At 52.5% G+C, this 14,123-nt stretch overlaps 1 protein-coding gene across 2 annotated transcripts in view; it reads right to left on the bottom strand.

Annotated features, from left to right (window-relative positions):
- LOC122372788 (rho GTPase-activating protein 39-like) overlaps window positions 1–14,123 on the bottom strand; it is a 68,982-nt gene that overhangs the window by 24,443 nt on the left and 30,416 nt on the right. For both annotated transcript variants that reach the window (XM_043350361.1, XM_043350360.1), the window contains exon 4: window positions 545–628. In XM_043350361.1, the coding sequence (XP_043206296.1) occupies window positions 545–628 (84 nt within the window). The remainder of the gene's footprint in view (window positions 1–544; window positions 629–14,123) is intronic.

The raw sequence follows: 14,123 nt of genomic DNA, 5'->3' as shown, positions 1-14,123 counted from the left end.
AGGGGAGATAGCGCTACAGCTGGAGCAGAAACGATCGGACTTTTGCGTGTACCATGAGGCCATGAGATTGAGCTCGATTACACGGTTTACTCTCTCGTCAGGGGGTATGCAGTACGAACCAGAAGCGCAAAACACCGAAACGGGACCGCTTGTGATAGCTTACTGAATATGGCTTCCTACAGAAGATAAGGAAGGTAAACCAGCCAGATTGTTCATGGATCGATGCAATACCATAATGAAACAGCGCAGATGACACATGAGGACATAGAGTGCCCATGAAAGTTGATCTGCATAACCCTACTTCCTTCGATACAACTGGAGCAGGACAAGCAGGACTCCCCGTGCCATCACTGAGGCAAGACACGCCGATCGCAAAGACGAGAGACGCAGAGCACGAGAAACAGCCACAGCAGCGGAGTACACAAGGAAGTTAATGAGGCAGAGTTGGGGGGGGGGGGGGGGCGGAGAGAGCGGCGTGGGCGTTGCCGCTCCGTCAGGACGCCGCCCGGAGTCCTGTCGGGACGCGTGTACGTCAGTCACGTACCGAGTTATTCCTGGCCGTCTGGGAGCCGTCGCTGCGCCGCGACCGGCCGTCCTCATCCTCCGCCTCCGTGTTCTGCTTCAGCGTCTGACGGAGAGGACAGGGGAAATGGTCAGAGACGACAGTAAAACAGGGGAGAGCGAGACAGCCGTCAGAGACAGCGACAGAGACAGCAGTCAGGGGCACAACAGTCAGAGACCGCGGCACACAAACACAGCGATCAGAGACATGTAGGACACAGCAGCAGCAGAGAGAGAAAACGCGATCAGAGACAGCGGCAGACAGAGGCACAGATGTCAAACACAGCGTTTAGCGACACCACCCATGACGGGCTACGCAATAGGCCATTACTACAGGCGCCAACACAGCCAGGACAGCGTAGATAGGCAAACAGTAGGAAAAGTGTGAGAGGTGCACACATTTACTCAGCACATGAATAATGATGGGCTGGAGGATGGCGTAAGCGCACAGTGCACACATTCGTAACGCGCGTCGTCGAGCCATAACTGCTGGCAGTTCTACGCCTCGATCGAATGGGATCCAATTACACGCAGGTGAACACGAGCATAAGCATGACTGATGACCAGCGCCATTGCAGTAGAGCAAAGACTGCATTCAGCCTTTGTCGCACAAATCCCAGTGTCAGCACATAGAGCAGCACGCCCTTACACCCTGTGGTACTTCACCCGCAATGCACACACACCCACGGCACCTAATTATGGCCAGCTCCGATCTCGGCGACCACACGTGTCGACTGCACCGACCGCAGGCGTGTGCCGTTCAGAGCACATATTACTCGGCACATTATGTAGATGGCCGAGCGGCACCGGGTGGCTCGCTGCAGTCGAGTTATGATGGATGAACTATGCAGCGGTCGGTAGGGCATCAGGCCACCGCCCACGCCTGCTCTGCACGGCGGAGGGACTGGACGGACGGGCTGCCCTGCCGCCCACACCACCCAGCCGCCAGTGGCGAGCAGCCAGCAGGGGCCAGCGCGAGCGAGCAGAGGCCAGCAGCGAGCAGCGAACGGCCAGCACAGCGGTGAGGTCGGCGCCTGGCGCCAGTGCCGGCCGATATCGCAGTAACAGTAGGCGTCGCCCAGTCAGGGCCTTCAGAGTGGACGACACACCCCCGCCATAGGCACAGGTGGAGGGTGAATGCCACCCGAGCACACCACATAGACGGCGGCAGGCCGGTAGAACGGGGCCTCACTGAGGCTCAGTACCGACCGACCGCACTTAGGGATGCCCGCTCCTCGCCGCCGCGCGATGCGCAGCGATGATACACTCAAACCGGTCTTAGGCCACTGGACAATGAACAGACAGCCGAAACCTCGGCAGAAGTCATGCCTATGTGGGAAAAGTCCCGCGGCCCTTCCCAAGTCATTCTGAGGCTATACGGCCGCGGCGGAGGAATGAGACGGCCGGCTGTGTCGCGCAGCCGGTCCCAGGAGGCCGATGATCGCGCCCCTCCGGTCGTTGGAGCTTGGCTCGACTTCAGGACATTCCCAATCCTCGTCGACCGGTACCCTATAGTGTCGGGACCTCGCGTGGCTTGGCGTCTTTGGCGCCAGGGCGGGGGCGGCCGCCACGAGCCGCCGTGACTTGGTAGGTCGTTAGAGGGGCTCTGGCCGGCCCGCGGGCCGACCGCCCTGCCGCCAGAAATCGATGGGTGTGTCGAGACGGCCCCGACTGCCGCGGGGCAGTCGGCGCCGACGGCGGCACCCTCTGTCGCACGCGACGACCGACGGCGCGCCGACACCCGGGCGGGTTCAATCCGATATCGCAGGGCTCAGCCGACCGACGACAGACGGCGAAATCGAGCCCACCCAACACCTGCTGACTAATGACTTGTAATCTGTCGAACGGTGAGCCGACGCGCCCTATCGAGATCATCAGCGAATCACTAGAGGCGCGGCGCTTCTAATCAGCCCACTGCTTAGCACAACATTAAGATGCGCCGATAAGCCCTTGGCGTACTATAATTGCAATCGTTACACGGCATTGAGCACGTCATGACCACTCGGGCCAGGGGCGTGGTCGCTGAGCCGTTAGCCGACGTGAGGTCACGTCAACCTGCGAGCCGACCCGGCACCTATTGGAGCGGTCCGGGAGGTCGACCGCAGTTCAGACATAACAAGGTATTGGATCGACTATCGATCAGATCCACCGGGCCAACGGCGCCATTGTCGGCCTGTTGTCGGCCCGCGGCCCGGTGTCGGCCCATTCGCAGGCCCGATCGCCGCCGTACGGACAGCCATAATGGGCCGCAGAGGCGGCCGTAAAGGCATGCTCCGCCGAGACAGCGTACGGAGGTCTCCCGCATCAGAGGAAACGGATGGAGGGCACGCGGAAATGAACAGAGCACGGCCGAGTGTGCCGCCGGAAATAATAGCAAGGTTGATCACAGTGTCGCAGTGACGTTATCCGCAGGGATATTGGCGTGACAGTTTCGTAATTCAAGGCTCACGTTCACCTTCACTGACCGCCAGATCTCCAAGGCCTATGTGGAGTCCCGTGAGTCATTTGCTCGGTTTGTTATTACATGAATCACGTCACATTGTCGTGATCAGTCATGTTTCACGAGTCATTTGACAGTAACATTGTAGGCAATTATCCACGCAAGGAGTATCCAGGCGAAAACTATAGGTTTTCTTTCAGCGCAGACAGCTTCAGACAGCTGCAACTCTTGCCTCGTAACCCAGCCCATAGCGCACGCCCCATCTGCGCGTAGAGCCTCCAGCCGCCACTAACAAGGCAATAACTCAGGAGATGGCGCGGGATGATCAATCAGGGCGCCCTCGGCGGCACCGGGGGACGGCGGCCCCATGTGGCGGCATTACCGACACACCGGCTGCCGGTGCCCGCTCCGCCGGCGCTCGATACCCGTCATCACCGTCATCCCCGATAGCCGTCATCGGCCGCGGCGGCGGCTCCTCTGATCGCGCTATCTGGGCCCATACCGAGCGGCGCCACCGAGCCGCCGCCGCTGATCGGCAGAGGCGACGTCGATGGCTCCGCCGGTAAACAGTGACCTAACGCGGCACCGACGCACCAGCGTCGCGGCGGCGCATAGCGTCAGACCCGTATCGGCATCGCGGCGCTGCCGGCGCCCCAACCGAGCCGTGCAGCGAGGACCTCTCTGACCCCTGAAGGCGATGTGCAAGGGCCGGAGATAGTTCCATCGCCGTCCGAGGTCAACATTCAGAGACACATCAACGGCACTGGCCGAAATGAATCGCATTAGCCGTGCATTCATACACAACACAACATCGCTGAGACTTTCACGTCCAAACAATGGCGGCCCTAAGAAAACAAGAGAGTTTAGAGTGTCTACTGCAGAGTGCAAGGAGCGGGTCAAAGGTCAGGGCCTCGCGAAGTGTGTTGAAGGCTGGCAGTCAGGAGACTGTGGAACGATCACGCATGACATATGGAACACATGCATGCCGTTGTTGTCTTACAAGGGACAGCACAGCCTCAGGCAGCCTTATGAGTAACATATTCAGTCGTGTCAGACCTAATCCAGATCCTACGACAATAGGGAATCGCAAAGCGTAGGTAGGTAAGTAAAAGAAAAATACCGCGAAAGTGGTATTAGCGCACGCCACCAGACCACTGCCTCCTCGGCAGCACGGCAGTCGGCGCCTCCGGCCGGGCCGGGCCGACCACAGAGACCGGAAGGACCCGCGGCGCCGCCACCAGCCGCCGTGAAAGGCCCACTCGCGGCTGCTAACCGCGCTGCGAACTCGGCCGTTGCGCCACTGCGCCCCAGGGCAGGCCGCCAGCCGCAGCTCCCACGGCACGGCGCGACATGGCACCGCCGCGCCGCCTCCACCGGCCGGCGACCGCTCAATTCGGAGCTCATATCGGGGCGGCGCGCCGGATTGTTTGATCCCGGGTGGGGACGGCCGGGGCGGGGCGGGAGCGGGGGCGGCCCCAGGGAGCACGTGACGGCGGTGTGCCCGCCGGCCGCCTGGGTAGGTGAGCCGCCCAGTTGACCTCCGGACCGCCAGAGGACGATCAATACGCGGGTGGGTCGCCCCTGCAGCCGGCCGCGGGCGCCGCCCCGCCCCCTCACAGTACACGGAGCGGTCACAACTTACTGACATCGGACCGACGCCAGCGGAAATATCGCATAGACACCGCCCATACTGCATATCGACTCTATCCGCGCACAAACAGTGACAATCCGTCCGTGCGGCCAACCGATTATACCGTCCACTTGACACAAATCTACATCCGCTACTGAGTGACCGTATGCAAATCCACCAACCCTGTGACGACACCTGTTTTCCGGCACCCTTTCAAAGTGACTTGAAACGACACGACCACACGTCAAACCGCCTCAATAGACGGGCGGCTCAAAGACGATCCCAGCTGACAGGTCAGGAGCAGATCAGAGGCCGCTGGGGACCGGCGCAGCCGACCTGTCTGTGTTCATCACCGGCCGGCGGTCGGCGGTGGGCTCAATGGACTTCCGGCCGCGCCGGGCCGCTCAATATCTCTCCCTGTGGATCGGTCGAGCCACGCCCCGCTCCTGCCCGAGGCGGCGACCAAGGTCGGCCAAGGTCGGCCGGTCCGGTCGGTCGACCGGTCGTGGTCGGTTGCTACTCGGTCAGCCATGCCGCCCACTGCCCTCAGCCCTGTCTCCAGCCGGTAGTCGCAGCGGCATCGATAGCCCAAAATGGGCACCATATGGCCCGATGATGGTGGCATACTTATACAAACCATCGGTGCCGCATCGCCGCGTCAGCTGCCGGTGCTGAAGTGGCAAGGCGAGAGAATTCTTCGGCACCAGTCCAGCCGCTCGGGACCTGGACCTCAGAGCGGTTTGGCTACGCGCCGGCCACGCACGTGCAGCTGCAGGGTCGCGCTGTCTCTGGGAAGCAGGTGCGAGCCGTCTGTGGCAGATCCGAGCTAAGCCGCTGCCGGAAGCAGTCCGCACAGCCGTCACCACTCCGGACCTGTCGTGCGCGAGCCGGTCACTTGGTCAGCGGCCCAGCACTGTGGCGACTCGCCAGGTGTGAGAAATCGTACCCCACCGGCCTACAGGCATCTGTCGCAGAGCCTCCGAGCGCCCGAGACGGCCCATCAGTAATGCACCGTCTTCACGAGTAGCCGCATAACCGGATATATCGAGTCCTCAGTAACGGAGGACTTTTACCGTCGCGATGACTTCACTGCACCTGAGCGGCGATAATGCGAGCACGCCCGATATGGCCATCGGTACCAGCGTGTGTACGGTGACGTTCAAGCCCGCCCGGTATCTCGATAGCCTCACTTGAACTCGGCGTTCTGTCCGGGAGGACCCAGTCTCGGGTGGTACCCCGCTTGTACCGCCGCTGATCCCACATGCAGGCGACTCTAACTGAATTCGGCCGGCATGCATGATGGATACCGCAGCGCTGGCATTTCGACAGGGATATCCGCCGGGGCAGCGACGGAGACGGCTGTCAATATAGCCCGCCCACTGGCCGGCCGTGGGTAGTCTTATACATACATAGACTACTGATGGTGTCCTTTTGACTGCTGACACTGTATCCGGCTACAGAAGCTCTTAGTAAGCTACCATGGGCCGCTACAGTCAACCTCCGGGACTACTCGAGCACCATTCTGTGATCAAACCATGTAATGCTAATTCCCTTCCACAGTTTACTCTCTCTCGTCCGGCTCCTTTCAGTCCCTCCTTCCACTCCACTAATTCCATCCTCCCATCCACCCTGCTGGATTTCAGAGCTCTCTCCGGCACTAGCGTGAAGGAGGTGACAAACAGGATTATCAAACGCTGTCTGGCCGGCGGCGGGAAGAGGACGGAGACAGACTCTGCCGGCTCTGACAGACCGCGGCGACACGACCGGACGGGACGGGACGGATTGATCGCCGATCTGCCGCTCTGTCGCGACCGGAGACGGTCCGATGAGGAGACGACGGCGCCGGGTCGCCGAAAGCCCCGAACGACTCGGGTACGGTCGAGAGACAGCGATCGCCGGCGTCATTCGGTGGAGATGAGTGGCTATCGAGAAATGGAAGGCTCAAGTGCCCGAAACAATCGCTGAGATAAGGGGCCGAAGGGCTTCGCAGCGGTAGATGTGCCCAGGGGCAGTTAGATGAAAAGAATAAGGGTTCGTTGAAAACCTACAGGCTATTCGAAAAGTAGGCGGCTGACTATGCAAATTATCACAGCGTCAACACAAATATCGCAATCAAGTTACGGCAGAGCCAGTGCGGTGGTAAGGAAGTCTCTGAAAGAACTGATAATCCGTGCTTCAGGCACGTCTCGGCCAGGCGTGGACCCGGAGCGATACAGGCGCGACCTCGGGACTCTGCGGGCGGCTGATAGGCGAAGTCAACGCTCTTGGCAGCGTGTGCGCGCCCGGCTGAGGCCGTAATCCGATTCGTGCGATCTGTATTTACACGCGATAGGCGGCCGGTCGGGCCGTGAGTCGGTGATGGAGCGGCGGCACGGTGCGCCGGGAGGACGACCGACTGGAGGGCGCTCTCGGGGAGTATCGGCCGGCCGATCGGCGCCCCGCGGCCCGCACGAGCCGCCTGTTTGCCGGCGCGACTCACTTACCGATGCAGGGGAGGAGACGAGACTATCGGTGATCAGCGGATAGATGGATAGTGAACCGAGAGAGAGGGCAATCAGGGGCCGGTGGAGAAGGGCGAGGAAAGCGGCGCAGACCACGGTCGAGGGTTAAGAATTAAGATGGCACCGATCAGGAAGAGGAGCGGCAAATGCTCAGGAAACAATATACAGCCATGCCTCAACTTCTCCCAAAAATTTTCGTTCAGCCTAACGAATAAGTTGATATTATATAATGATATACCGGGTGGCCCAGAAAAAACGTTCCCAACTTTAAATCAATATTTCTCAGAAAGTGATAAAGATACAACATTGAAACTTCGAATCAGGGGCGTAGGCAGGGGGGGGGCCACTGGGCCATGGCCCCCCCCTTGGGCGCCGAAGGCGCCCTTTGCGATTGGAGGGCGCCGAAGGCGCCCTCCAATCGCAAATGCAATTGTGATATAATCGAATCGAAAAACAATCGCGACTGGAGGGCGCCCTCCAATCGCGAATGTGTTTACAGGGAAAATACGGATGGAGGGTGCCCTCGGAGGACGCCCATTCCAAATACGCCCTCCAAATACGGTTGGAGGGCTCCCTCGGGCGCCCTCCAACCACATTTGTAGGCTGTAGCTCTCCAAGCGTAACGGTGGTCGCCTATGTAAGCCGCTGTCCCGTAAATAAGCGCCCTCTCACCCGAAGGCGCCCTCCTGTAGGTCGCCACCCTGCTACATATTGCCGCCCTTCTGCTGATCGGCGTCCTCATAATTATTGGCGCTCTCCTACCTATTGCGCCCTCATGTGAAATTTTCAAGGCCGCCTTTCTCCTTTTTGGCACCCTATTGTTCAGTGCCGCCCTCCTACCTATTGGTTCCCTAGTCCTTCCTGTTGAATGTTAATCGGGGCCCTTCTCTTATTGGCGCCCTCGTGTTGATCGCCGCCCTCCTAACCACTGGCACCCTCCTGTTGATCACCGCCCTCCTATCCACTGGTACCTTCCTGTTGACCAGCGCCCTCCGCACAGACGCCCTCCTGTTCGTGTCATCCTCTTGAGCAAAGGCGCCCTCCTCACCATTGCCACCCCCATTTTAATCGTCACCCTTCCGCTCATTAACGACTTCCAGTTGATGACCGCCCTCCCACCTATTGGCGACCTCTTGTTGATCGCCACCCTCCTATTGGTGCTCTCCTGTTCCTCGCCACCCTCTTACCTGGTGGCGCCCTCCTGTTGATTGTTGATCGGGGCCCTCCTACCTATTGGTGCCCTCCTGTTGATCGCTGCCCTTCTATCCATTGGCGCCCTCCTGCTGCTCGCCAACTTCCTACCTATCGGTGCCCTACTATCGAAACTCGGGATGTTGATCGGGGCTCTCCTACCTATTAGCGCCCTCCTGTGGATCGCAGCCCTTCTACCTATTGGCAACATCCGTTGATCGCTGCCCTCTTATCATTTATTTACTCCTTTGGCATGTTTTTCAACTTAGTCGTTCTATTGCACATAGTTGATGTCTTGCCTGTGAAAACTGCCACAAATGAACGTGCATTCAGCACAATGAATGAAGTACCTATACCTACCAAAACTATCTACGCTCTACGATGCATAAAACACGTCTTTGGTCTTAACGGATTGATCCTACTTTACGTGCATCATGGCATCTATATGGATTACGATTAAGTATTGTCAACAGGTTCGGCCGCAACAGCAGGCATCTGAAGTTTCGGTGATTGAAACTGGTTATGTGGGTACACTGTATGCATCTGTGAGAAGGCTATGAAGGCTGGTCTGAGGTAATTTGGATGATGTTTACGCATCTCGCGCTCCGGTATCAATCCGATACGGTGATCTGGTGCGTAGATATGCCACCGCCAATAAACTTTTATACATCGACACCCATGAGCCAAGCTTTCTATACAGTTTGTGTGGCAGCGGCCCGACCAAACCTTTGGTATTTTTTACACCTTCAAATTTGGTAAAAGAGCGAGAGGAGCTTTGAACGGTGATCGTATAAAAGGCGTGCCTAAAAAGCGGAGGAAAAGGTTGTTTTCAAAAATTTCGCGCGCCTTCGGCGCAGCATTTCAAGAACACTTGACCATTTGTGACCTGGAGTATAAAGAATACACACGATGCAAAATCAATGCAGCACGACCTATACGAGGTTACGCAAAAAAAAAAAAACTGGTGGCATGGTAAAAAACGCCTCCCAACCCCCCCCCCCCCACCCCGCTGAGCGATTTTTTATCTCGCGACCGTATGGCGCCCTCCTTGGGTGAGGTGGCGCCCTCCAAACCCTTGGCCCCCCCCTTCGCGATTTTCTAAATACGCCGCTGCTTCGAATAGTCAATGCAGCACACATTTTCAGTAAATGGTGTGATTTTCATGTTGTTCAGTAAATTACTTTTTAAACGGTTCGTGTTTCAAGCATGCCATGTAAAAATTACTTTTTTGCTCCGATGTTTACCAAAGAATGTGAGTGAACGGGCCACTTTCAACCCGCGGCACCGCGGCCTAGAGCCATGACTTCTACTGGCAGCTAGTATCAAGATTACTTTACTACTCAGGTTGGTTCACTAGGGAAATAAAGGCGCCGTAGCTACGTCACGGATTTGGTAGCAATCTGGTAGCAATTTTTGCAGACATCAATGGCGCACGTGTTGTTTGATCGTCGCCAATACTATTTTACTGCACTATTTTGTTATTTCACTGCAATGTATTGTACATTACATTTGAAAATTAAAATAAAGAAATATTCGTAAACCAGCAAGTCAGTTATTCTTTGAGGCAGCACTCTGTCAGCATTGAGCCTTCAGAATGTGTTATTTGATAGACTTTCCCACATTTTCTACTCTTGTGGAAAACTTTCGTAGTCATCAAAAATGTATGCACATATGAATAATTAGAACTTCATTTTCAAAGTTTTATAGAAACAAGATTTCACATTACATTATCATAAGGCTACCTGTCCATTTCGTCTAACCAATTTAATATTCATCCAGCAGAAGGCAGGTACCTCTGAGAAGGTACTGATATCTTTTATCTACACCAATATTTCAGGAAAATGACAGAGACTGAGAAGCTATTAAAACTTCAGCGTATGAAAGGGATGTTATGGCTTATGCACATTGAAAAACATCAGATAATGCTTTTGAACCATCTCATTCACCAGCACACATCAATCCGGCTCCTGGCTTCTGTCAAGGAAACATTCCAAAATAATGCATTATTTTATTTCATTGACCACCTTGCAAAAGACAAACAGCAAAAACATCACCACCAAAAACAAAAATAGTCAACAGGTGGGTACCAGCTGATCTAGCCGTGCTGTGTCATGTGCCTTTGAAAAACTTGAGCAGTCAGGGTTGAATAAACACCCCAAACTTAGCCATTCATGCATGAACAAGTGCAAATTCTGGTCGAGCATTTTAATAAAAATGAAACTAACAGCATTGTAGGTTACAATTATAATAGACAATTACAAAAAACAGCAGAGCTTACTCTACAAGGCATAACCATTAATTTTATAACTGACATCCAAATTCGCATCTCCGAAGTTTAACCCACCTACCAGCCACCTGCACATTTCTGCGCACATGTGCTGCGCAGTGTGCACAGTCACTACACATTACACAGTTATGAGAATTAAAATAGTTTTAAACAATCAGGCAAGTCAGGACTGGTATGCAGATTCACAAGTTTTCTCAACATCTTCAATTACCAACAATCAAGAGCACCTTGTGATCTCAGTAACTCCGCAGATCCATCTTCTGTTTTCCATATTCAGTTTTCAATTGAAATATAAGTTCCATCTGGGAGACACATGTTGCATCATTATGTTTAAACAATTATTATGCTTGAACTTTTGATTTTTTATGTGAACTTCACTTCAAAAGTTGATTCAATTTTTAAATTTGATATAATTTGTATAATGCTACGATCACGGCGCACCAAATCACAGATAACTTGAAAATAACCAAGCAAAAGCCACATTCTTCAGCAAACTATGAGAGCTATCTGATCCATGCTGCGTTGAAATAATTGAAAATCGACAAAATCAGTCAAAATATAACAATTAAATTAATATAAACTTCACAGAACTCTGATTTGTGAGGCAATGCGCAACAGAAATGCGAGGGAATATGGTAGTAATCTGGTAGCAATTATGAAGGATTTCCCCTGTCGCTGATGAAAAAACACTTGAAACAAATTTTTCAACGCAGAGGAAATCCTTCATTATGAGTTGCAGGTACCATTTGATTGGCCCATTTTAGATAAATATAGGCCGAATGTTTCGATTTCAGCCCCATTTATCGTAAGGAGACGAATCCATTGGCTTAGTGGTACGTCTTTTGAACACATGTAGGCCTTAGATTTCTCCTTAGCCCGCCTGAAACACACCATGCTTTGCATGCATTTCTATGGGTGAAGGAAAATTCATGCGCCGTGATGACGTCACGGTAAAGGAATTCTGAAGGTCGTGAACGGGGGCTGGCTAGTATCATTGATGGTTCGGGTCTCATGATGACACATTCCCTCAGGCAACCACGATGGCTCTGTGCCAGCGGCATCAGAAGAAGTTTCCAGTTTTCTAACCATCTTGTGGCTCAAATGCTTTCCTGGCTGACATTCCTGGGAAAAGGTAGCTTTTCAACCAGTTTTTTTTTTGTCATCTGAGGCCTGTTTCACTAACAAATAAAACTTGTATTTACAAAGAAAAAGCTTGAGTTTACAAGAAATAATTACCAACATTTGAGATTTGGATTTCACGAAACCTTTGAACATGAATTTTGAGTTTAAAATTTGCAAACTTTTTTACAAGAAAAAGTTTGCAAGAAAACATGGGAATCGCAAACTTTCTGTTTCACGAAGACCAGAAACTTGAAAGAAAACATCGTAATTACAAACCTGAAATTCCAGTGGTCCTGACGTTCGGAATTTTGATACTTTTTGTGCAATAATGCAAAACAGTCATATATTTAGAACAACTATGCTTTGTTGAGTCGTTTCATGCTCAATTTTTACTTAGCACGCACCCTAAGATGCAAAATAATCGGTATTAAAATATCGTCAAGTTTTGTCACTCGCGCGCCATAATTGCATTCAACAGTCTTCTGCTGTCAAATGCTTTGCGTGTTATTTTCTTACAATAATAGGACACTGTGAATTATCATTTATATCTTTTTACAACAGCATCATTAAATATAATTTAATTAGGGAGCTTTTGACATGAATACTATAGTTCGTTTTTTTCAAAAGGACGCTGGCTCAAAGTTCATTATCGAAGCTCTCACGTGAGTTTTGGCAACTTCAGCGTCTGGCTAAGAATTTCCTGCCGAAAAATGATCGATTTCAAATTGTGCTCGGTAAATACATGGAAATTGTGACTTCAAAAATGAACATACTATGATGACGTCACTGGTGACAGCTGGCACCCAATGTCCGTACGAAAGCATTCATTCCCAACGAATTTTGGGTAAACTTCGTTTTTTGCTCTTACCGAGGCCCGAATCGAGTAAGCGGTTCTTTCCATGATAGTTATGCATTGCATTCTTGCCCACAGCATGACGTCACCACTGTTCTCATGTCTAGTTTCAAAACGCAGGCATGAAGTTTATCGGGAATAATTCACATGTTAAAATAAGGCGACGTTCGAGTTTCTCAGGTTCAGTTTTTGTTCGTTTTGCTCGCAAAAACACGTGCTTGTTCGAAAAATATACTTGAAGCCAGCGTCCTTTTGAAAAAAACGAACTATAGACAATATTTATTTATAGACAATATTTGATACAAAGAAGCAATATCTTTAACATGCTATAGTTCTTGATTAAAAACATTTTTACTGTTTACAAGTTTATTTGCAAACATTTTCTTATCGGAGGTGCCACTGGCGATGAAGCTTAGTGAAATCGGTTTTTACGTAGTTGGTAAAAATACTTATGAATTGTAAACTACAAACACTTGTAAATACAAGTTTTTAGTGAAACAGGCCTCTGGCAATGTTGTTTTTTACAAGCTATTCTGTGGTCTTCTGGCACAGGAACCAGTCTGCTTTAGTTTGTTTTCCTTATCCGGTCGATTTACTGTTTGATCTACTGAAAGGAGGGTAATCAGCAGTAATCACTGCACCGTGCCACTCCTGCTCGAAACATGATTTGGTGTTGAAACGAATGGCATCCATGAGCACCATTTTGGCTCAGTATTTGAACATTTGGCACATAAGTGAGACAAAAATATTTAAGATAAGAACATACATGTTGGTTTCATTCACGTGCTCTATCTTTTATTCTTTTTTATAACATGGGACGTCTAACCCAATCATCACTATCGTTTGATATCGGCAAAAAAGCAAAAATGTCTTGCTTACTTCAACTCAAGATTGCCAGCTTGAAAATGACGGTATAGTGTTATAATTTGGCATACCAATGTGCAAAGAAATGACGCAAACTTGATGAAAATTTTGGCTCGTTATTTGTACTCGAATTTGATATATAGGCCTCCAAAGTTCGGAACGTTTTTTTCTGGGCCACCCGGTATTGTGATTTGTGACCAACGGCTAGGTCGGAAACCCGAGTACCGATCGGTGTATTGACGGACCCCTCACCACATCCGGTACCCTCCGTCACTGGCAGCAGGCCTCTCCAGACCTCAACCCTCTCAGTCACCCCGTCACTGGCGGCCTCTGTACACAAACAGACAGCTGCTACGGGCCACACACCACCCGGCATGCCCCAGGGGGACAGCGAGGGTCCCAGCACACATGCCTGGCAGATTCGGCGGACGAGCCAGGCGCCAGTCCAAGCACACACCGCTGACATATCCCGTGGGCAAGCCTAGCGGCGGTCACAGCACACACCCCTGGTAGATCCCGTGGACGCGGCAGGCGGCTTTTCATCCACACACCCAGCACGCCTCAGAGGACCCGGCTCAGACAGACCGGGGGACGGCCTGTACCTATACACAGAAACTATCACAATCAGCATGGCGAAATACAGCGCAGAAGGCGGCTACGTCGCAGCAGCTGGT

The sequence above is a fragment of the Amphibalanus amphitrite genome, unplaced genomic scaffold (assembly GCF_019059575.1).
Source record: "Amphibalanus amphitrite isolate SeventyFive unplaced genomic scaffold, NRLGWU_Aamphi_draft 001400F_arrow, whole genome shotgun sequence".
Taxonomy (NCBI): Eukaryota; Metazoa; Arthropoda; class Thecostraca; order Balanomorpha; family Balanidae; genus Amphibalanus; species Amphibalanus amphitrite.
Note: the sequence above shows the minus strand (reverse complement) of the source record. Positions and strands in the feature narration are given on the sequence as shown.